The sequence below is a fragment of the Vigna unguiculata genome, chromosome 6 (assembly GCF_037176805.1).
Source record: "Vigna unguiculata cultivar grain cowpea cultivar isolate G323 ecotype 2 chromosome 6, ASM3717680v1, whole genome shotgun sequence".
NCBI classification, from domain to species: domain Eukaryota; kingdom Viridiplantae; phylum Streptophyta; class Magnoliopsida; order Fabales; family Fabaceae; genus Vigna; species Vigna unguiculata.
The window spans coordinates 31093887-31118128 of NC_140797.1; the positions used below are offsets into that span (position 1 = coordinate 31093887).

At 32.5% G+C, this 24242-nt stretch overlaps 3 protein-coding genes across 3 annotated transcripts; all 3 read right to left on the bottom strand.

Annotated features, from left to right (window-relative positions):
• Positions 1-3415: 3415 nt before the first annotated feature.
• Positions 3416-6854, bottom strand: LOC146885782 (uncharacterized). The gene is made up of 4 exons (XM_085675091.1): positions 6767-6854; positions 5213-5265; positions 3878-3961; positions 3416-3802 (listed from the first exon to the last, which is right to left on the bottom strand). Exons 1-4 carry the CDS (start codon positions 6852-6854, stop codon positions 3416-3418), a joined length of 612 nt encoding a protein of 203 aa, XP_085531217.1.
• An 8385-nt stretch (positions 6855-15239) lies between these two features.
• Positions 15240-17303, bottom strand: LOC146885783 (uncharacterized). The gene is made up of 4 exons (XM_085674254.1): positions 17174-17303; positions 16957-17092; positions 16674-16873; positions 15240-16611 (listed from the first exon to the last, which is right to left on the bottom strand). Exons 1-4 carry the CDS (start codon positions 17294-17296, stop codon positions 15301-15303), a joined length of 1770 nt encoding a protein of 589 aa, XP_085530380.1. The 5' UTR covers positions 17297-17303; the 3' UTR covers positions 15240-15300.
• A 2399-nt stretch (positions 17304-19702) lies between these two features.
• On the bottom strand, positions 19703-21783 carry LOC146885784 (uncharacterized). Its single transcript, XM_085675093.1, has 4 exons — positions 21583-21783; positions 21356-21491; positions 21073-21272; positions 19703-21010 (listed from the first exon to the last, which is right to left on the bottom strand). Exons 1-4 carry the CDS (start codon positions 21766-21768, stop codon positions 19703-19705), a joined length of 1830 nt encoding a protein of 609 aa, XP_085531219.1. The 5' UTR covers positions 21769-21783.
• Between the last annotated feature and the right edge of the window lie 2459 nt (positions 21784-24242).

The window sequence follows — 24242 nt, forward strand, 5'->3', positions numbered from 1 at the left end:
CCCGTTAAAAATAATTTTTCTTGTAGTGATTAACAAGGAAGGTTAAATTAAGCATGTATTATTTTATGTATCACGCACAAAATAGGCGTAATAAATTGAATCAAACTCATTCGTAAAAATAAAAAAATATTTAACAAAAATGTGCTTTGCAATAATCAAAGTAATATGAAGAATGGTATCGATTGATAAAATAAAAATGCATGTGCTTTGACATCTGATAACTTTTTTTAAGGATAATAATATATTAACCCACTTTTTTTTATCCAATTTTAACCCACCACTTCAATCACTCTTAGATTATCACATCCATCACTAAAAAAAATTAAAATAGATGATTTAAGAGTGATGAAAACGATGAATTAGAAGTAGGTGAAAAAAGTGGGTTAAAATATCATCATTCACGTTGTTGAATTAAAAGTTGATCTTTGGAGGTAGAGATGCATTCTAGAGACTATAGACATTCATTATAATTCTTTTTCCTAGAGTTCACAATTTATAGGAGTAACTAACTCTCGTATTCACGGGGGTTAGACATAGTATCTTAAATCTTTGTGATTTCTACTATTCAATATTTCTTTTTTCTATACTCTTGTGTTCTATTCCTGTTCTTAAATGCATGCATTGATTAATTGCATATTTGTGGGTATCTAATTATTGGACAAAATGTTAGAACCTATGTAAGACCCGTAAAATTAATTAATTAATTAATAAATACGGGTAGTGAGAGCCTTTATGGCATTGAATATTGATTGATGTGATGTGGAAAAGTACTAGCTCAAATGGTTGAGAGTATTTTATTGTGTGAGAGGACTTGGGTTTGAGTCTTATGTATGCCAATTATGTGTTGTTTTAATTATTATTATTAATTTTTAATAATATGCATGATCATGTTGAGTGATAACATAATTATAGAATTTTGTGAATTATCACGAAACACAAATTACTTGAGTGGTTGTGCATTGAATTGATGATGAGCATGGTATGGGTTCGAACTTTGGTGAAGCCCTTTTCTTTGGGCAAAAGAGCGTCTCGCTTAGGTGAGATTTCCTCGCCTAAGTGAGAATTCGAGGAATGATGTGTTGACTATTTTGACTCGTCACCTAGACGAGAGACTGGATTCCTAGGCGAAGGGTGGTCTCGCCCAAGCGTGTAAGGCTCGCCCAAGCGAGAGTTTGAGGATATTTTATGCAAGGTGCCCGCTCAGGCGAGAGATTCTAGCTTAAGCGAGATAGGATTTGGTGCTTGAATGAAGGCTTCTATCCTAAGCAAAGAATGGTGCTAATGGGTATTTCAAGTCAAGCGATATTGTCGTATTATAATGGTTTATGTTTGATTCGTGATGCATGGTCTACTGGGCTTATAGGATATCTCGAAGGTGGGCTTGCTGGTGTTCCTTGAGTTGTGGCTTGGAACGTATCCCTTGAGTTGTGGCTCGGGATAGGGGTTAAGCATGTGGTGTTCCTTGAGTTGCGGCTTGGAATGACGTCCCTTGAGTTGTGGCTCGGGATAACGGATGAACATGAGGAACTCTTGAGTTGTGGCTCGGGTTGGCGAGTGTTGTCGGTGTGAGTGTGCTGGTTGTGGCCAGTACGGATGGGTCCAGATAGATTGCCCTCCTCAGTAATTAGCTGACGAGTTTGGTAGTCTTGGGACATTACGAACTACGTTCGTATTGGGAACTCCACTTGGCGTTATAGTGTGTGATCCGTAGCATGGTTTCCTACACGTGCTCTATCGATTGTGGCCGATAGGTGTGGCAGCAAGGCGTCTTGAGGTACTCACTAGAAAACGTAGAACACGGTTAACATGGTTGTGGCTATATGGGAGGAAATGATGAGATTCCTTTGATGTAGTTGGATATCAAACCATGGTTGTGACCATGTGGGGTCAAAGGATGGAATTCCTTTGGTGTGAATTTGATATCAATCATGGTTGTGGTCATGTGGGATGGCAGGATATAATTCCTTTGATGTGTTTTTGATTTATGTATTTGAATTATATACGAATAAGTGTTTATTATGTTAGCTCACCCTATCTGCTTGTGTTTAGCGATGATTGTGTATACAATAACTCCTTTAGCAGGGTTAAAAGCTCCGAAAATGCCAAAAATAACCCCGTTAAAAACAATTTTTCTTGTAGTGATTAACAGGGAAGGTTAAATTAAGCATGTATTATTTTATGAATCATGCACAAAATAGGCGTAATAAATTGAGTCAAACTCATTAGTAAAAATAAAAAAATATTTAACAAGAAATGTGCTTTGCAATAATCAAAGTAATATGAAGAATGGTATCGATAAATAAAATAAAAATGCTTTCAGATTTTTGAATTACTCTAAAGTGTGTTAAATTTAATTATCATATAAACTACATTCACTTTCCCAAAGTGCTTTGCAATTACACACTTTTAATGCATTCCATTTTTGAGGAAGTACATAAAACATGACATAATATGCATTCCACTTTTAGCAAGCACTAAAACATGTCATAAAATTTAATCCATTTTTATGTACAATATTATGAATTTAAGGTCCCAAACATTTATGATAATTGAATAATGGTTTGATAATATATTTTTTTTCTTATTATTCTAAATGTTAGGAATTAGTTAAGATGAATTCACTACAAAGTGTCTAGCGCATAAATAGATTGAATAATAAAGAAAATTGCAAGTGCTAGACGATAAACGAGAAAGAAAGGAACAAAAAAGGAATCACACCTAGAAATCAATGTAATTTAATTAAAGTGTTAATGATATAATCTACTTCTAGGGAAAAATTTGCTATAACACAGAGATTACAACTTCACAATTTCTTTCTAATTTAGATAGCAAAGTATTCAACTCTCAGTTAGCTTTCATTGAAAATAAAAGAACTAAATGATTTAGATTACAATTAATAAGAACAAATGTTAAAGAATTCAAACTAAAGATTATCAACAAATGTTAAAAAACAATCCAATGGTTTAGATTTTGTTTAAAGAAGTTGAAGAATATTATGAACATGTCATAAAATTTATTCTACTTTGTGAACAAATATTATGATTTTGGGATAGTTTAAATAATAATGTCGTTCCGGTTATTAAAAATAAATAAATACACTACTTCAATAAATTTGTTTTGGTTTAGGCATAACATCATTATTATTTTTTTTAAATTAGACAACACGTAAGTTGAAATAATACCTTAAATAATGTCATTGGTATGACTGTAAAGTATTTTATTTTTAAAATAAATCATAAACAAGAGGCTTATAATAGTATTCCCTTATTATAGCCTTATACTTTTGACAAGATCATGCTTCAGTTAAGAACATTAAATTAAATCATATTCAAAAAGTTTAGAGAAGGACCACCATGTTTTAAAACCAAGAACTTTATTTTTGTAAAATGCATTATTACAAGGTTGAATTTAAATTTTACAGAAAGTTTACTTTCTTAGGACAATTTAATTGTGGGTTTTGACACTTGATGTAATGGGGAATGGGGCTTTTGTTCAAGCATAACCTTATTTCAACTAAATCCTTACTTCTACAATTCAGTTGTGGTTCAACACCAATTGGTGATGTTTTTATAGTTGCGATGATTTGCCTCGCAGGGTAAGTTCTACCAGGTAATATATTTGCATGTTCAAGTATTTGTTGAAGATCATTCCTTGCATATATATCTAACGTGAGTCTGAAATAATCAAATGGTAGCATATTTGAACACGTTCCATGTTTCATCCATTCTGAATTCCAAAAGTAATTGTTGTTCCAAAGATAATTCGGCCAATCTTGATCAAGTTCATGAACTATTCCGCTAATCTAATAAAATAAATAAATAAAAGTCATCTTCTAAATATAATATCGAAATAATATTATCATAAAATAGAAGCTTACCAAAGAAATATTTAAACCAGTAGATGAGCACAAAGATGGTTGTGGTATGCTGTAATTGGATGGCCACAATCCGTGTATAGTAAACTTGAATGGTATTAGTGAGATTTACGGATTAATTAGTACATTTTAATAAGGTCTTAGTGTACTTGAATTTATTTTAGGACACATTTTGATCATCATAAAATTCATTCCATTTTTGTGTGCAGTATTATGAATTGAGGGTCCCAATTATATAATAAAATAAACAAAAAAGAAATATCATTCTGTGAATATATTATTAAGAAATAGAGCTAAGGAAACATTTAAGTTGATGGATGAACACCAAAATGGTTGTGACATGGTGTAATTAAATAGCCATAAGCTATGTATTGTCATAACTTAATTTATAAAACTTATTTCATAAAACATAACATACCATATGGCTGGCGCATGGTGTGTGATTGGACACCATACCACTTCTCCTCCTAACTTAATTCATACCATTCAATCTTCTTTTCATCTTCTCCTCCTTGCTGAGAACAAATTAATCTCTTTATTTTTGCTAAAATACTTGTGGTCTGAATGTGAAAGGGTGGGAAAGCCCTAGAGACAATGGGCTCCCAAGGGAGTTGGGAGAAACAACCTATAATGGTCTATAAAAGGTAATGATAAACATTAAAAAGGACCATTTTTCGTTTTATTTTTTTTACCACAATTAGGAGCCATATAAAAGGGGAGAATTAGGCAAATTGAAGGGTTTTAGAAGTCTGAAACCTAGAGTGAGAAGGGAGCACGAATTTTGAGTGGGAAAGTGAATTAGGATTGAGAGCAAAACTGTGGTGGTTGAGAGAGCAAAAGGAGGGTTCTTAGGTATCCCAAAGCCTAGGTTAGACAACCTTTTGAAGCAAGGATTCAAAAGTTAGGGGAGCTCTTTTTCATATCTATATGTATTTGGTGACAATCTTTGCATTCTGTGTTGGGCATGAATAAATTGTATGATAGACATAAGATTTTCGTAGCCAATATACTGTGAAATTGAGTTTCTTATGGTTTTGATGTGTATGGGAAATCCTTATGCAAATATATGCCAATAATGAGGTTTGAAATGCTGTATGCGTGGTTGTGGTTAAAAATTCGAATTTTATGGTCAAGTTGGAGTCTGAATCAAGTTCTTAATGCTGGTGTTATGTGATGAAGTGTTTGGGTAATGTTGAATGTGATTTTGGGTCTTGTTTATGTGTTTGGGTGTGCGTAAACAGGGAACTTATCTGCTGATTTCGCTCAGGCGAGCCAGGCTCGCTCAGGCGAGAATTGCAGAGTGGTGACCCTGATTCTGCTCGAGCCACTCGCTCAGGCGGAGGCCCATGGTTTTGGGCGACTTGTTAGCTCTCTCAGGCGAGTGTATCTCGCTTAAGCGAGAAATTGAGGGTTGTGAGACTCGGGTTTGGGGCATCTCGCCCAGGCGAGAGGTTCTCGCCTAAGCGAGAACTCGTGATTGTTTTGTGTGATGTTTAGCTCGTCGCCTAGGCGAGAGTGATGCTCTAGGCGAAGGAAGGGCTCGCCCAAGCGAAATAGGCTCGCCTAAGCGAGACTTCGCAAGTGAGCTGCTGTAGCACACTCGCTCAGGCGAGGAAGCTTAGCCTAAGCGAGACAAGCCTGATCGCTTAAGCTAAGGCTTCTAGCCCAAGCGAGTTTAGTGCAGTTTGTGGGTATTGTTTGTACGCATTTATGAGAACGTGGATCAGGAGATGCTGTGCCATGAGCGGGTAGGTTCATGGAAGGTGATTGGCATGTGATGGTATGAGCGGGGAGGTTCATACTCAATTACTCTCCTGTGAGGATACGAGCGAGGTAAGTTTGCATGTTCCGTGCTCACAATTGAGAGATGCTGCATGCGGAGAGGTACGTAGCTGGTGGATCACATGTGTTGGACTACGGGCGGGCAGGTCCGTAGAGTAGGACTACGAGCGGGGAGGTTCGTAGAGGCTGGACCACGAACGGGAAGGTTCGTGTGAGCATCATGAATCCTGAGTCCATGGCTAACTTTGTTGATTAAATTGGAGTTTACAAGCCTTGGGGGTATTAAGGATGTGATTAGGGTCTAACTATGAGAATATAATTGGGTGTAATTGTATTGTTTACCTATTATGTTTCTTATATTCTGTTGAGCTCACCCTTTCTATTTGTGCTTGGCGATGATCGTGTAATTCTTTACACGAGAGCAGTTTATGATACAGTTGATGCTGCTAACACCTGAGATGGAGAGAGGGCTATCCTAGGGATTTTGAGTTAGGAAATTCTTAGGGTTTTCATTGTTTGTCAGATTTTGAAAATTGTAATAAAAGTACTATTTAGTTTCCTTTAAATTTATAATGCTATTATTATTGTGTTAAATTTTCCCGCGTTTTGGAAGTAATAAAGTGCAACATTTGAACTCATTTATTATTATTTATATATTGATTTATTTAAATCAAGAAATTTCTAGTAAGTTAAATTATTTTTATATGTAAGATAAAATAGTAATTTATTATTTTTATCAATTAAATTATTTGTCATTCACTAATTTTTATAAACTTTCTTCTTATTTATCTTCAAATTTCTCTATCTTTCCCTTAATCCAAACAATCTAATTTTCATCTTTCTTTCTTCTCAAATCTGTTTAAATTCACTCTTTCAAATCTATTCCTGAAAACAAACACAAGTTATAAGAGCGTGTAGAAAGGTTATTAGAATTTACGTAAGTCTTGCTTCAACAGTGTGGAGGAGTAATTAGAAGAATTTTTGGACTAAACCTCACAATACCCTAACCACAAGAGTGTAAGAAAGGTCAAACACTAGCTCAAAGTATCTTTGAATTGGGACAAGGAACATCATAGACTTAGAGTCTATTATATAGTCACTAACACCCACCTCCTACGTTATCCGAGGCGATGTAGGACTTTTCAAGACATGTTCCTTTCATCAGCCCAACATTCTCCACCCTGATCAAAATAAACATATCTTCATTGCCTATATCAACAATCACACTCCACCATAAAGAGTATCACTTGAAATCAAATCGTCTCAAGAATTTCCACTTGGAATCAAACTATTCAGGGAATTTCCACTTGGAATTCAACCATCCCAAGAATTTTCACTTAAAATCAAACCATCCTAAGAATTTCTACTTGGAATCAAACTATCCCAAAAATTTTCACTCAGAATCAAACTATCCCAAGAATTTCCCTTGGAATTAAACCATATGAAGAATTTTCACTTGGAATCAAACCATCCAAAGAATTTTCACTTGGAATCTATCACGTGACTCTACAAGTCACCCTCTGTACTCTATATATAGTTTTCCTTTTGCAATAATAAAATAACTTTTCTCTCTCATCTTACATGGTATCTAGAGCTAAAATTTTTGCTCAACCATGACCTCTTCTTCCGCTGTTACTTCTTCCCTCACTGCAGAAAAATCTTCTCTTCTCCCCCAAACCTTCAATACACCCATTAGTCTCAAATTGGATGAAGACAACTATCTTCTTTGGCAACAACAAGTTCTGGCAACCGTGGAAGGTCTTGATCTGTTATATTTCTTGGATGAATCTTTAGTTTCGTGTGATAATACAACAACCCACACTCCTCCTCCAAATACTGCCCTTCATCGTCAACAAGACCGGCTTCTTCTTGCTTGGCTCCTGGCCTCTATGACCCAACCTCTCTTGACCAAAATGGTGGGCCTTCGTACTTCAGCACAAGTTTGGGGTCGGCTGCGCACGTACTATGCCACGCACACAAAAGCCAAGATTCGAAAGTTAAAGGTACAATTACGTCAACCCAAAAATAATAGAACGATTGCTAATTATCTTCTTGATATCAAGAAGATAGTAGACACTCTTTTAGCTGTTGGATCACCTGTTACTACTGAAGATCATATCGAAGCCATTCTTGATGGCTTACCTGAGGAATTTGATGGGTTCGTCACGTCTCTAACTTCTCGCTTGGATCCATATACCGTGGAAGATGTAGAAGCATTACTGCTGGCTCAAGAAGAAAGGCTTGAGAAACATCGCCTCCAAGAACAACACATGGTGCAAGCTCATATGACTTCTACATCTGATGATCATTCAAGAATCTCTTCTAGACCCCCGTCGAATTCTTTCAGAGGTGGCAGATTTCGCTCTACCAGGGGTGGAAGATCTTCGTCTCGCAATCCCTCTAGACACAATAACACGTACACCACTACTCGCGTGCAATGCCAAATTTGTGGAAAGAATGAACATAGCGTCGTGGACTGCTGGCATAGGTATGATCAAGGTTCATCCCCTCAGATTAATGCTAACTCTGCTCAGTTTTTCTCAACAGAAGACACAACTTCATCCATTCTGGGTGCACCCTCCACCATAAATGATCCACTATGGTATCCTGATAGTGGAGCTACTCACCATATTACAAATGATGTCAATAACTACACCAAGAAACAAGCTTTCAATGGAAATGACGTTGTCAAATTGGGTAATGGTGCAGGTATGAATATTCGTCATGTAGGCACTGCTTGTTATCAACTTACACACACATACAATCACCTATTTTTCTTCACAATCTTTTGCATGTCCCTGAAATCACAAAGAACCTCATGAGTGTTTCAAAATGTGCTCAAGATAATAATGTCTTTTTTGAATTTCATGCTAACAAATGCTTTGTTAAACATCAGGCAACCAAGGAGATAATTCTTCAAGGAAATGTTAAAGATGGTTTATATGTTTTTCCATCCCTTAAAAACATAAACATGTGTTCTGTTAATACTACTACATGTAACTCTGTACAATCTCCCTTTTCTCTTTGGCATTCAAGACTTGGCCATGCATCTATGGCTGTTGTTAAACGTGTGCTCACTGATTGTAATATTACGTGTAATAAGCAATCTTTTATGTGTGACTCATGTATTGTTGCTAAAGCTCATCAAATCCATTTTTCTACATCTAATACTGTGTATGATACTCCTCTTCAATTAGTTTACATCGATATATGGGGTCCAGCACCTATTAATGCAACTTGTGGTGCTCGTTATTACATCTCCTTTTTAGATGCTTTCACACGTTATACCTGGTTGTATTTAATCAATACCAAATCTTAAGCCTTGGCTGTTTTCAAATTATTCAAAACTTTTGCAGAAAACCAAACTGGTCATAAGTTAAAAAGTATTCAAACAGACAATGCCAAAGAGTTCTTATGCTTTAATTCGATTTTATGTGAATATGGTATTCATCACCGCTTAACTTGTCCCTACACTCATGAGCAAAATGGTTCTATTGAACGTAAGCATAGACATATAGTTGATGTTGGGTTATCTATGTTAGCTCACTCATCTTTGCCTATGAGTTATTGGGGGGAGGCTTTTACTTCCGCTGTATACATAATCAATATGCTTCCTACACCTGTCTTGCACAATAAATCTCCTTATCAACTTCTGTTTAACAAAGTACCTGAATATCAATTTTTAAAAACTTTTGGGTGTGCCTGCTATCCTATGTTAAGACCTTACAACACCAATAAACTTAGTTTGCGGTCTACTTTGTGTGTGTTTCTTGGATATACTTCTAACTTCAAAGGCTACATATGTAAATCTCCAACTGGAAAAACCTATATATCAAGACATGTTGTTTTTAATGAACAAAGTTTTCCATATAAAATGGTTTCTAATCCTTTTATCAAAAATGATTTGGTTACTGATTCTACTATATATCATACATCTCCACTAACTGTTTTTAAAACTCAACCTATTCAACATGTGCATGATAATGTCACTTCTCCCGAAGACTTTAATTCTCGTATACCTACTTTCATTGATAATGCATCCCCACATGATTCTTTGGATAACCCTGCTTGTGAACAAAATGATATTGCTTTGTCTCCTGTTACTTCATCTTTTGCAACATCATCTACCGAACACCCAGAACCTTCTCCCTCAAATAACCATCCAATGATCACACGTTCTAAGGCAGGGATTTTCAAACCAAAGACCTTTAGTGTGGAAGCTGACAATGCTCTACGTGAACCCACCACAGTCAAGGCAGCCTTATCTCAACCACAATGGTTTCAAGCCATGCAAAAGGAATATGAAGCTCTGCAACAAAATAACACTTGGACTCTTGTATCACCTCCTTCAAACGCTACCATCATAGGATGTAAATGGATCTTCCGAAATAAGTTCAACGCTGATGGTACGCTTCAACGGCATAAAGCGAGACTTGTCGCCAAAGGGTATCATCAAACTCAGGGTCTCGATTATAATGAAACTTTTAGCCCCGTAATCAAGTTTTCCACTGTACGTATCATTCTCTCCCTAGCTCTCTCATATAAATGGCCAATACATCAGATAGATGTCAATAACGCTTTCCTTAATGGAGAGCTTGAAGAAACGGTTTACATGGAACCCCCACCAGGTTTTTCTCCTCCTGACTAAAATCTTGTTTGCAAGTTAAACAAAGCTATATATGGCTTAAAACAAGCCCCTAGATCCTGGTACTTAAAACTTGCTAACACTCTAACCACTCTTGGTTTCTCTTCTACAAAGAGTGACACATCCTTATTCATAAAGTTTTCAAAAGTGGCTACTGTTTTTGTTTTAATTTACGTAGATGATATTATTATCACAGGAAGTTCTTCCTTAGCCATTCAAAACTTGATTAAAATTCTCCATACTAACTTTGCTCTCAAGGATTTAGGTAAATTGCACTACTTTCTTGGAATTGAAACTACATGGACTCCAGAAGGCAATCTTCATCTTTCGCAGTCCAAATACATACGTGACCTTCTACACAAAACCAACATGACCGGTGCCAGTCCTCAACCCACACCCATGATATCTTCCTTACGTCTAACCCAAGAAGGGTCCACTGCCGTTTCAGATCCCACGCTTTATCGTTCTGTTGTAGGCTCTCTTCTTTATATCACCATCACACGCCCTGAGTTAGCTTTCTCAGTGAATAAAGTATGTCAGTACATGACCAATCCTCAAGAACACCATTGGAAGGCAGTCAAGAGGATTCTGCGCTATCTTGCCGGCACCATTAATCATGGTCTTCTCCTCCGACCGTCAAAGCAACTCACTGTCATGGGCTTCTGCGACTCAGACTGGGCAACTGATGTAGATGACCGAAAATCCATAACAGGGTATTGCATATATTTTGGATCGAATGCTGTTTTGTGGAAATCAAATAAACAAAAGGTTGTGTCAAGGAGTAGTACGGAGGTTGAATATAGAAGCTTAGCTGCAGCTCTCACTGATATTATATGGATTACTTCGCTATTAAAGGAGCTGCGCGTTCAAATTTCAACACCCATCCTTTATTCCGATAATTTGGGTGTAGTTTTACTTGCTGCCAATCTGGTTAACCATGCTCGTTCGAAACATTTTGAACTGGATTTGCACTTTGTACGTGACAGGGCTCATCAAAAGCAAATTCAGATCATTCATATGCCATCACGTTTTCAGATCGCAGATATTTTAACAAAGCCATTATCTTTTTCTTCTTTTCAGCACTTTACCGATAAACTTATGGTGTCTGTAAAACCCCTCATAAGTTTAAGGGGGAATATCACGTGACTCTACAAGTCACCCTCTGTACTCTATATATAGTTTTCCTTTTGCAATAATAAAATAACTTTTCTCTCTCATCTTACAGAATCAAACTATCCCAAGAATTTCCACTTCGAATGAAATCATCCGAAGAATTTCCATGTGTTAGCACAAATAGCCTTAATGATTTGGTGCTTGAAGATTTGATGAAGATACATGAAGCCATTGCCTTGGAACATGTTGGAACCATGCTTAAATTGAGGAAGATGTGAAGATTTGATGTTTCACGTATTGATCAAGGCTTGTGTGCGTGCTCTCTATCTAGTTTATTCATGAAGAAAATAAGCTTGAAGATTGGTGTTCATGTTATAGACCATTTTGCATTGTATAGATGTATAGGGTCTTAGTTGTGTCTTTTAATATGTTGAAATGTTTTTCAACAGATTAAATGGTGTCTTTTAATTTGTTGAATGACTTTTTAACAAATTAAAAGGTTCGTTTTAGTAGTTTTAACCGATACATATTCAATCAGTTGATTTATTTTGTAATTGACTAATTTCACTTAAGTTAAGTAAAATCAACCGATTGATTTGAAAATAAACCTGTTGAATTTCGTAACAGTTTGCCTACAAAGTTTGTTTTTCTCGAAAGAGAGGTAACACTTACCATTTTGAGCGCGAAGACTGTTTGGAATCAATGGAATACTCTCTCTTTCGTGATCATACAGATGTGCAACTGTTGAAGATTTATCTTAGATCATTCTTGGAGCTTTTAGCTTTGTGTTTGAAGCTTGGAGAAAGAGGTTTTTGTAGGCAAGGTTTTGCTACCACTGAGGTTTGATCTTTCTCAAGTTTTTGGGTTTGATCTTTTGAAATAGTGCAAAATCAGGCTTGGGTTGCCTTGACTAATTGGATATAGCTCAGGTTTGAGTGAACTAATATAAATATCTTATGCATTGTACTTGTCTCTAACTCTTCTCAATTGTTTAGCACTTTAAAGTTTAAAGAAATTTGAATTGAACCATATTTTTTATATGTTATGTTGTGTATTCCTTAATTACTATACTTGTTAACTAATTTTCTCATTACCTAAAACAATATCCATCTTAAGTAATATTTTAATACAACTCAATATAAGTGATTTCTCTTTTAATAAAACTTTTTTTTTTCATTTGTGGAGAAATCTAAAAAAACTAGCATGTTCCAAGTGAAATCAAACTAAAATTCGTTGAATAAAATTTGGAGTTTTAATTTTGTGTGAATAAGAAAAAATTATTATTCTAAGAAAAAAAATCTAACTAAATATGGTTAAACTAGTTTTTTCATAATATTTTGTACAAATATCATGGTAGGAAACCCGAGCTTATGTTTAATTAAGACATGATAGTTGGGTCGATGGAAATTTCAAAGAAAATTGTTAATATATATATCTATATATATATATATATATATATATATATATATTATTTAATAATTCAATTTAAAGTGAGAATAATAAATTTTTGAATATCTTTCCAGAAAGATGATGTTTTCATGATTCTACACCATGTTTCTTCTACTAAACTAATTCTAGTAAGGATGAATAGTGGAGGGTAAGATGAAGTGTTACATCCAGTTTAAAGGAGAACTTTTGCTAAGGCTTTACAAAGTTAAAACTTAACTCCCTTTTGGGAAACCTCCCTTTTTGGGGAGGGATGAAACATGATCTTTGGAAGCATAGACACATTCCGGAGGATAGAGATATTCATTATTATACTTTTTCTTAGAGTCCAAAATGTATAGGAGTAACTTACTCCCATATTCACGGGAGTTGGACATAATATATCTTCAATCTTTGTGATTTCTACTATTCAATTGTATGAATTGATTGATTGCATATTTGTGTGTATCTAATCATTAGACACAATGTTAGAACCTAGACTAGAATAAAACAATTAATTGAGTGTGAATGACATAAAGTACATCATTGGTCATTCCTAGCATCCAAATTTAAAGCTTAATGCAAACTTAATATGCTTTAGAGGGAAAATATTTGACTTTGACTAAATTAGTGGAAATTAAGAGATTATGTTGGAGAAGGTTCAGCACAACAAACAATACAGTGGGCCTTTAAACAAACTCAGTTGTGGTTCTACATATATTCCTTTTATATATTTGGATAAATAGAGTCATTGTCGCACATGTTTGTTCAAATGTAATTAGTCCAATTATGAGGGTTGGGCAAAATAAACCAAACTGCACTGCATTATCAAAAACTGCACTGAACTAAAAAACTGTTCGCATGAACTGCACTGAATTGAAAAACAATTTAGATGAACTGAACTGAACTGTTATTCTTAAAAATAAACTGGACTGCACTACACTGAACTACACTGCACTATAATATAAACTGAACTAAACTATTATAAACTGAACTGTTTTATGAACTACACTACGTAAGATCTGAACTGCACTATTTTTGGACTGAATTGCACTAATTTTTAACTTAACTACACTGTTTTTGAATCGTTTTTGAACCGAATTGCACTGATTTTGAATAAACTTCACTCTTTTTGAACTGAATAGTACTATTTTTGAATCGGATTGCATTGATTTTGAATTGAATTGCACTATTTTTGAACTCAATTACACTGTTTTGAATCGAATTGCACTAATTACATATGATTGTACTACACAATAATAATCTAAAGTTTATAATTTGAAAGTGCGTAGAAAATAATATTTGAAATATGCATCATACTTCAATACACCAATTAACACCAATTACGTTAGTACCAATATTTATATTTATTATACTAATTTCAATATTTAAGTTACAAAAAACTTTAATATAAATAAAAAATTATAAAAATGTTAGCTGTCACAAAATTTAATTCTTAAAAATAACTTCCGTAAAATCATAACATAAAAAGAACATTACATAATAAAATTCATTCAAAATAAAATAAGATATTGAATTAATTTATAATTTTTTTAATAAATTAATTATAAATATTTTATATTTTTCTCAAAGAAAAAGTAAAGAAAAAAATTAAGACAAAATAAAATAAATATTTCAATATGAAAGAGAAAGAATAGAACGTAAGACATAAAACACATAAGTCCAATTCTTATCCTAATACCAATATTTTTATTTGAGGTATTTTGCTCTTTCAATCTACTATAGTTCAATAGTTAACTTAACATAAGTTTAGTTTCTTAAAACTGAACTATTTTATAGTACAATTCAATTATTATTATGAATAGTTTAGTATATTTTAGTTTAATATAGTACAATTAACTATAGTTTAGTAAATTATGCCCAGCCCTACCAATTATAGAAGACTATGCTTTGGAAGCTATTTTTAAATTGATTACGGAAATTGTAGTAGAAATTTTTTAGTTTGAGTGTTTATTTTTATATCTAAAAGTGGTTGATCGTGACTCATTTATCTTTTAGTAATTTATTATTAGACAATTTAGTAACTATATTATGCTAATAGAAGATTATAACGTTGTGATGAATTAATACCGCATTTTAAACATGTCTAATAATAAGTATGAAAGCTTTAAATTATAATAAAAAGTATAAGCAATAAAAAAATTAGTTCATTAATAAGTTTTATCTATAATCATCAAAACAAGTTCCTTTCCTTTTTAGGCGATAACATATGCTTTAAGGTAAAAGATCACTTTGAAAATTGAAATAAAATAAGGTCATATTATAAATGAGAAAGACTAAACCTTTAAAAGAAAATTAAATATTAAATTTCATATTATTTGGTTTCATAAATTATCATATGCTTAATTATAATGTGAAATTGATGAAACATTTTGAATATGTACAATTGAAAATTATGATAACCATTCATTTACCACATTGATGAAAATGAGAAACATAATTAACTATTAATTCTTACAAGACTTTCCTTATAAACTACTAATTGCAATCCGTTACTACATGTAACATGCACATTAACCTTAAAATTAAGCTTCTCAATTTTGTGGGTACATAAATTAAACCAAACTAGTTCATCATCATCTGGAGTATTAAAGAGTATATTACCCATATTCCATGTTCCAATAGGGTAAGCAATGCAAGGTGTGGGTCCAAAAACATGGATTTTTGTCCATGTTTCCTTCTTACCAACTTCAACTAAAATATATAGATAAATTGTACGTTCAAAATTTAACATAAAAGCAATTGACCCATTTAAGATCAATAAGTGTCTCCATATGTAATCTGCTTGAGAATTATAAAATATTTCCTCGGGTATGTCTAAAGGTGTCTTGGTGATAATAAAAACCTCATTGCTTAAGTCAAATGATACCAAATATGCTTCCGCAGCTTCATATGGATAACCCAACCAATGACACATTCCCTCGAAGTAGAATTTATCAATATCATCATAGCACACAGGCAAATCGATATCATGTTCGAGTTTCTTCCAAGAGTTCCTTCTTAGGCTATACATCTCTACTATAGTTGCATATTTGGGATCGTAAAAGTCTTCAATAGTAAAAGCGTCATTTAAAGATACATGCTTAATCACCTTATAGTCATCTCTAACAGAGTCATAGCCAAATCCTTGACAATTACGGTTAAGAGGGATACCATATTGTAAAGGCTCAAATGGACTAGGAGGAATGACCTTGAATTCATTGTTTGTCGGGTTCCACAAATACATAGTTTCTCCAACATGTGAGTATATGCAAATAATTCCATTAATACTATAAGAACCCACAATAGAACACAAAGCAGAGTAATCCTCTTGAAATGAATTTGGCCAATCTATTTTTTCCATATTTTGAAACCTCTCATCAGAAACTGAATATAAGGTGGTACGATCTATAGTGAGGCTTAAAAGGAGAGATGTGTCATCATAAGAGGAATGATTATTACAAATGAAGTTATTATGAAACAAGTTCATGAAATGAGAATTTTCAAACAAGAGGGTCCATGATCTTTGTAAGCATCCAAATCTCTTGAGGGATTTTAAACACAGTTTAGAAAGAATGGAGAATATAAGACCATTTGGTAAGTGATTCACAAGTCGTTGAGCTATAATTATTTTGTCCCTCTCTTGGTTGTGCAACCAAATGTTAATGAGTTGCCAATGCTCTTTGGTGTTCCATAAGTAAATAGGATAGGAAATGTGCTGACAGTTTTTGACAACGAGATTCTTGATGGTGGTTTCTTCCAAGTACTCCAACTGTTAAATAAAATGAGTGAACAAAAGAATAAAAGAAAATGTGAATGAGTTAATTTGTGAACCTGGTTGTCCTTGAGGAAGAGGGTAATGTTGGTCCCCCTTGAGGGTTGTTGGGTATTGGTGTCCTTGGTAACAATGAAAGATCCATTAGACTGAGATTCCCAGATATATTGATCATGATCATTATGCTTAGAGGTGACGATAACCTTGTGAGCAACCAAATAAGCAGAGTAAAACCCAACTCTCAAACTATCTTCCAAATCTAAAATAAAAACATAGACACATTGCTAAAATTAATGAGGGTGTAACAGAAATGCAACCGAACGCGAAATATTAGTGTCTGACCTGCTTTGGACATGCCAATACCAGTGTCGATGATAGAAAGTGTTTTGTTACCCTTGTGGGGGACCAATCTTATAATCATCCCATCATCTAAAATGTTCTCGTCTATAAGCCTCTCAATTTGAATTTTATCCAAAGCCTGTGTATATATATATAATGATCAATAACACTTATAAGAAAAAAAATAAAAAATATAAAATCAAATTAAAAGATTACATACATTTGAAGCATTATTGATAAGTTCACGAAGGAATATTTCTTTATTAGAATAAAAGGTCTTGTTCATTAGGCTCAACACCTTGCTCATCTTGCCCGGTTGTACAAACATCTCATCGTTGGCCATTACAATTGGTTTGGAATAATGATAAACCAAATGGAGCCAATTCAACAAATCAAATCCACTCATAACTAGATTTATATTCGATTATAAAAACCACTAAATTTTAATCTCTTAATAGAAAACTATTATACACTCTTACTTTTATTATCTAATGCAAACATCTAATCATTGACCATTACAATTGGTTTGAAATAATAACCAACCAAATCCATGCAATTCAACAAAACAGAACCACTCATAACCATTTTTATATCCATTTATCACAACTGCCAAGTTTTAGTTTTTTAAAAGAAAAACATCATACACTTTTACTTTTTATTATTTAATTTAAAAAACATTAAGTATTTCTTAATATTAATTAATTTTTAAAGTTATTAATAAAGCATTATCATGATCACTTTCTTTTTTTCTTAAATGTTTTTTTTTTAATTTTGAAATTTTAATTTTGAAATATAATTTAACTTTGTTTCAAGTGTTTAATTAAGTCATTATAGAGTATGAGCTCGTGTAATGCACAAATATTTGATCTTATTATTGCAGGAACGTTTTTGACTTTCTATAATGCTCTCCTAAAAGCTTAATGAATCTTTATTAATGTAGTTTCTTTTATTGTTTGTGTATTTCTATTACTTGTGATTCATTGTTTTCAAAACAAACTCCACGAAGAGATAAATGTTGTGAAATGAGGATGGGATGCTCAAGTTCTTGGTGAAGCCTCTCATAAGTTCAGATTTTTGCTTGCAAGTAAAATGTCTTTGTTCAAATCATTAATAGGATTTTCCATAATATTGTAATTTATGGAAATCCATAATATTTCTAGCTGCTTATTTTGTTATTAATGGTGAATGATGGAACTATGTAATACATGAGAATTATGAATTACTAACTTCCTTGCCAACATTGTAGGGTGATGAATGTAAGTACCCTTGTTCTCGTCTAATCATTCCGACAAATTCAGTTAGCTCTATCAAAACATACTTTTTTTATTCTTTGCATTTTAAATGAAAATTGAGCTTTCTGAAATCAAAATTAATATTTTTTTTAACATTTGTATTAATTAATATTTGTGTGAAAAATGTTATAGAAAGTTTATGAAGTTCTAAAATTAATATTTTAAGAATTTTTTAAAATAAAATCTCTTTAAAAAAGTTGATGCCACATAATAAATATTTTAAAACTAAAAAATAATATTACATAAGATTTTAAAATAAAAAAGGGTTAAATATGTCTTTGGTCCGTCAAGTTTCAGCGAAATTTGGAATTAGTCCCTCATCAAAAAATTTGACCAATTTAGTCCTTCATCTTTCAAAATGCATGAATTTATTCCTTTTAACCAAATTTTGTTAAGTTTATCTGACGTTTCAAGCGCATTTCATGATAGTATTTAAATTATTTACACTGTTTGACACATTTTTGCTTCAATGTTAACTTAAATACTATCATAAAATGTGCTTGAAACGTAAGATAAACTTAACAAAATTTGGTTAAAAGGACTAGATTCATACATTTTGAAAGATGAAGGACTAAATTGGTATAAAGTTTTGATGAGGGACTAATTCCAAAATTCACTAAAACTTGAAGGACCTAAAACATATTTAACCCATAAAAAAATACGTTAGTACCAATATTTATCCTAATACCAATATTTTTATTTGAGGTATTTTTGCTCTTTCAATCTACTATAGTTCAATAGTTAACTTAGTTAACTTAACATAAGTTTAGTTTCTTAAAACTGAACTATTTTATAGTACAGTTCAATTATTATTATGAATAGTTTAGTATATTTTAGTTTAATATAGTACAATTAACTATAGTTTAGTAAATTATGTCCAGCCCTACCAATTATAGAAAACTATGCTCTGGAAGCTATTTTTAAATTGATTACGGAAATTGTAGTAGAAATTTTTTAGTTTGAGTGTTTATTTTTATATCTAAAAGTGGTTGATCGTGACTCATTTATCTTTTAGTAATTTATTATTAGACAATTTAGTAACTATATTATGCTAATAGAAGATTATAACGTTGTGATGAATTAATACCGCATTTTAAACATGTCTAATAATAAGTATGAAAGCTTTAAATTATAATAAAAAGTATAAGCAATAAAAAAATTAGTTCATTAATAAGTTTTATCTATAATCATCAAAACAAGTTCCTTTCCTTTTTAGGCGATAACATATGCTTTAAGGTAAAAGATCACTTTGAAAATTGAAATAAAATAAGGTCATATTATAAATGAGAAAGACTAAACCTTTAAAAGAAAATTAAATATTAAATTTCATATTATTTGGTTTCATAAATTATCATATGCTTAATTATAATGTGAAATTGATGAAACATTTTGAATATGTACAATTGAAAATTATGATAACCATTCATTTACCACTTTGATGAAAATGAGAAACATAATTAACTATTCATTCTTACAAGACTTTCCTTATAAACTACTAATTGCAATCCCTTACTACATTTAACATCCTCATTAACCTTAAAATTAAGCTTCTCAATTTTGTGGGTACATAAATTAAACCAAACTAGTTCATCATCATCCGGAGTATAAAAGAGTATATTACCCATATTCCATGTTCCAATAGGGTAAGCAATGGAAGGTGTGGGTCCAAAAACATGGATTTTTGTCCATGTTTCCTTCTTACCAACTTCAACTAAAATATATAGATAAATTGTACGTTCAAAATTTAACATAAAAGCAATTGACCCATTTAAGATCAATAAGTGTCTCCATATGTAATCTGCTTGAGAATTATAAAATATTTCCTCGGGTATGTCTAAAGGTGTCTTGGTGATAATGAAAACCTCATTGCTTAAGTCAAATGATACCAAATATGCTTCCGCAAGTTCACATGGATAACCCAACCAATGACACATTCCCTCGAAGTAGAATTTATCAATATCCTCATAGCACACAGGCAAATCGATATCATGTTCGAGTTTCTTCCAAGAGTTCCTTCTTAGGCTATACATCTCTACTATAGTTGCATATTTGGGATCGTAAAAGTCTTCAATAAAAGCGTCATTTAAAGATACATGCTTAATCACCTTATAGTCATCTCTAACAGAGTCATAGCCAAATCCTTGACATTTATGGTCAAGAGGGATACCATATTGTAAAGGCTCAAATGGACTAGGAGGAATGACCTTAAATTCATTGTTTGTCGGATTCCACAAATATATAGTTTCTCCAACATGTGAGTATATGCAAATAATTCCATTAATACTATAAGAACCCACAATAGAACACAAAGAAGAGTAATCCTCTTGAAATGAATTTGGCCAATCTATTTTTTCCATATTTTGAAACCTCTCATCAGAAACTGAATATAAGGTGGTACGATCTATAGTGAGGCTTAAAAGGAGAGATGTGTCATCATAGGAGGAATGATTATTACAAATGAAGTTATTATGAAATAAGTTCATGAAATGAGAATTTTCAAACAAGAGGGTCCATGATCTTTGTAAGCATCCAAATCTCTTGAGGGATTTTAAACACAGTTTAGAAAGAATGGAGAATATAAGATCATTTGGTAAGTGATTCACAAGTCGTTGAGCTATAATTATTTTGTCCCTCTCTTGGTTGTGCAACCAAATGTTAATGAGTTGCCAATGCTCTTTGGTGTTCCATAAGTAAATAGGATAGGAAATGTGCTGACAGTTTTTGACAACGAGATTCTTGATGGTGGTTTCTTCCAAGTACTCCAACTGTTAAAGAAAATGAGTGAACAAAAGAATAAAAGAACATGTGAATGAGTTAATTTGTGAACCTGGTTGTCCTTGAGGAAGAGGGTAATGTTGGTCCCCCTTGAGGGTTGTTGGGTATTGGTGTCCTTGGTAACAATGAAAGAGCCATTAGACAGAGATTCCCAGATATATTGATCATGATCATTATGCTTAGAGGTGACGATAACCTTGTGAGCAACCAAATAAGCAGAGTAAAACCCAACTCCCAAACTATCTTCCAAATCTAAAATAAAAACATAGACACATTGCTAAAATTAATGAGGGTGTAACAGAAATGCAACCGAACAAGAAATATTAGTGTCTGACCTGCTTTGGACATGCCAATACCAGTGTCAATGATAGAAAGTGTTTTGTTACCCTTGTGGGGGACCAATCTTATAATCATCCCATCATCTAAAATGTTCTCGTCTATAGGCCTCTCAATCTGAATTTTATCCAAAGCCTGTATATATATATATATATATATATAATGATCAATAACACTTATAAGAAAAAAAATGAAAAATATAAAATCAAATTAAAAGATTACATACATTTGAAGCATTATTGATAAGTTCACGAAGGAATATTTCTTTATTAGAATAAAAGGTCTTGTTCATTGGGCTCAACACCTTGCTCATCTTGCCCGGTCGTACAAACATCTCATCGTTGGCCATTACAATTGGTTTGGAATAATGATAAACGAAATGGAGCCAATTCAACAAATCAAATCCACTCATAACTAGATTTATATTCGATTATAAAAACCACTAAATTTTAATCTCTTAATAGAAAACTATCATACACTCTTACTTTTATTATCTAATGCAAACATCTAATCATTGACCATTACAATTGGTTTGAAATAATAACCAACCAAATCCATGCAATTCAACAAAACAGAACCACTCATAACCATTTTTATATCCATTTATCACAACTGCCAAGTTTTAGTTTTTTAAAAGAAAAACATCATACACTTTTACTTTTTATTATTTAATTTAAAAAACATTAAGTATTTCTTAATATTAATTAATTTTTAAAGTTATTAATAAAGCATTATCATGATCACTTTCTTTTTTTCTTAAATGTTTTTTTTTTAATTTTGAAATTTTAATTTTGAAATATTATTTAACTTTGTTTCAAGTGTTTAATTAAGTCATTATAGAGTATGAGCTCGTGTAATGCACAGATATTTGATCTTATTATTGCAGGAACGTTTTTGACTTTCTATAATGCTCTCCTAAAAGCTTAATGAATCTTTATTAATGTAGTTTCTTTTATTGTTTGTGTATTTCTATTACTTGTGATTCATTGTTTTCAAAACAAACTCCACGAAGAGATAAATGTTGTGAAATGAGGATGGGATGCTCAAGTTCTTGGTGAAGCCTCTCATAAGTTCAGATTTTTGCTTGCAAGTAAAATGTCTTTGTTCAAATCATTAATAGGATTTTCCATAATATTGTAATTTATGGAAATCCATAATATTTCTAGCTGCTTATTTTGTTATTAATGGTGAATGATGGAACTATGTAATACATGAGAATTATGAATTACTAACTTCCTTGCCAACATTGTAGGGTGATGAATGTAAGTACCCTTGTTCTCGTCTAATCAATCCGACAAATTCAGTTAGCTCTATCAAAACATACTTTTTTTATTCTTTGCATTTTAAATGAAAATTGAGCTTTCTGAAATGAAAATTAATTTGAAGCCTTTCCTGCTTTTCTTCTCTAGCTGTTTGTTAAAGGGTGTATTGTCCTCATTTATACGTACTTCTTAAGTTAATCATTGTTGGTCTCTTTTGTTTTGGATTCAGCAATTCAAGCTCTTTTTGAATGTTTGGGTTTGTTAAAGACTTATGTCGTTCTATTGTACCTTATAAGACTAAAGAAAATTAGGAAAGGAAATAATACATGAATACCAAGTTCCTCACTAGCAAACATACCTCACCTCTCTGTTAAGACAAAATGTGCAGAAAATAACTTTGGAGTTCAGGCACAAATCTGAAAATAAATTAGTTGGAACATATTATGGAGAAGATAGTGGAAGTGGTTGAAGGCTTGAAGTTTGTGTATATGTGTATTTACTTCTGTGATGATTGGTATATTTCTTAGTTGGAACGTGGTTGAAGGCTTGAAGACAACACAAGGAGCAGTAAATTTAATCTGCTTCATGAAGGTGATCACTTTTCATCAATCATATCTGTTTGGTAGCAATAGTGGTTAACAAAATTCCTTATAACTGTAGGAGTTAATGGAATCGGGGATGTTTATGTTGTGCAATTACTCACTCGATTTGGTAAGGTTTTATTAACTCTGTCTTATTTTATCCAAAAGGTCAAATTGTCTTAAGTAGATGATTCTCATCTAGTGTTTTATTAGCTTAAATTATCTATAGTGTTGCAGATGTAACAATACTTTATTTGGATTGTTTTCCCTTTTCAATGATGTTCTTGTTCTGTCTATAAATTATTTTAAAAATTATTGATGTGGTATGAAATTATGGGAAATTATGATAGGTGGTACTAGCAATAGGAAAGATTTGTTATGAAATTCCATCAATATTTGGTAGATATATGCTTTGTTGTCCTCCTCCATCCAAAAGAGGAAATTTTTTAATACAGGGCTTGCTAGCAAGAAAAACTTGAATTTGTTAAAATAATGCTAGAAAAATTATGAGTATACTTAATACCAAGGTCCAAATTAATGTTCTATCTATATGGTATCCCTTTTTCGTTGTCTCACAGTTCTTTATCAAGCATTATTTACTATAGGATAAACTTCGGAATTCACAAAAATATTCCTCAAATAAGGAATGAGATTTATGTTATTTAGTGAGTTTGATATTTGGCTGTGTTGGCATAATGCATCAAAAACCTTTTCTCTTTGATTTCTTAATATCAATTTTCATTTTTTACAGCCTCAATATTACTGGATAGGAAATGATGTATAACTTGGTTTCATGGCTACTGCAAGGTATATTCATTCCACTTTCTAGTGTTCACTCTATTCTTTTGTTTTCTTTCCTCACTAGGAGCTTTTAAATATTAGATATTGTATACAGGTTAATCATTTCTTAACACTACTAAAATATTTAATTTTAACGAAGGTTTACCTGATATTTATGTCCTTCAAATTTTTTTATGTGAAAACATAAATAACACCTAAAAGAACTTTTATACAATGAGACTCTTTATGAAGTTTGATTGGAA

Excerpts from the sequence above, each read along its gene's own strand:
- LOC146885782 (XM_085675091.1), bottom strand. The coding sequence starts at position 6,854 with ATGTTTATTTTGATCAGGGTGGAGAATGTTGGGCTGATGAAAGGAACA. Across the intron at positions 5,266-6,766 it reads CGCCTCGGATAACGTAGGAG|CGAGATACACTCGCCTGAGA; the intron begins GTGGGTGTTAGT and ends TTCTCGCTTAAG. Across the intron at positions 3,803-3,877 it reads CTGGTTTAAATATTTCTTTG|ATTAGCGGAATAGTTCATGA; the intron begins GTAAGCTTCTAT and ends TTATTTTATTAG.
- LOC146885783 (XM_085674254.1), bottom strand. The coding sequence starts at position 17,296 with ATGGCCAACGATGAGATGTTTGTACAACCGGGCAAGATGAGCAAGGTG. Across the intron at positions 16,874-16,956 it reads TATTGGCATGTCCAAAGCAG|ATTTGGAAGATAGTTTGAGA; the intron begins GTCAGACACTAA and ends TTTTTATTTTAG. Across the intron at positions 16,612-16,673 it reads TCTTCCTCAAGGACAACCAG|TTGGAGTACTTGGAAGAAAC; the intron begins GTTCACAAATTA and ends TTTATTTAACAG.
- LOC146885784 (XM_085675093.1), bottom strand. The coding sequence starts at position 21,768 with ATGAGTGGATTTGATTTGTTGAATTGGCTCCATTTCGTTTATCATTAT. Across the intron at positions 21,492-21,582 it reads TTATCAATAATGCTTCAAAT|GCTTTGGATAAAATTCAGAT; the intron begins GTATGTAATCTT and ends ATATATATACAG. Across the intron at positions 21,273-21,355 it reads TATTGGCATGTCCAAAGCAG|ATTTGGAAGATAGTTTGGGA; the intron begins GTCAGACACTAA and ends TTTTTATTTTAG.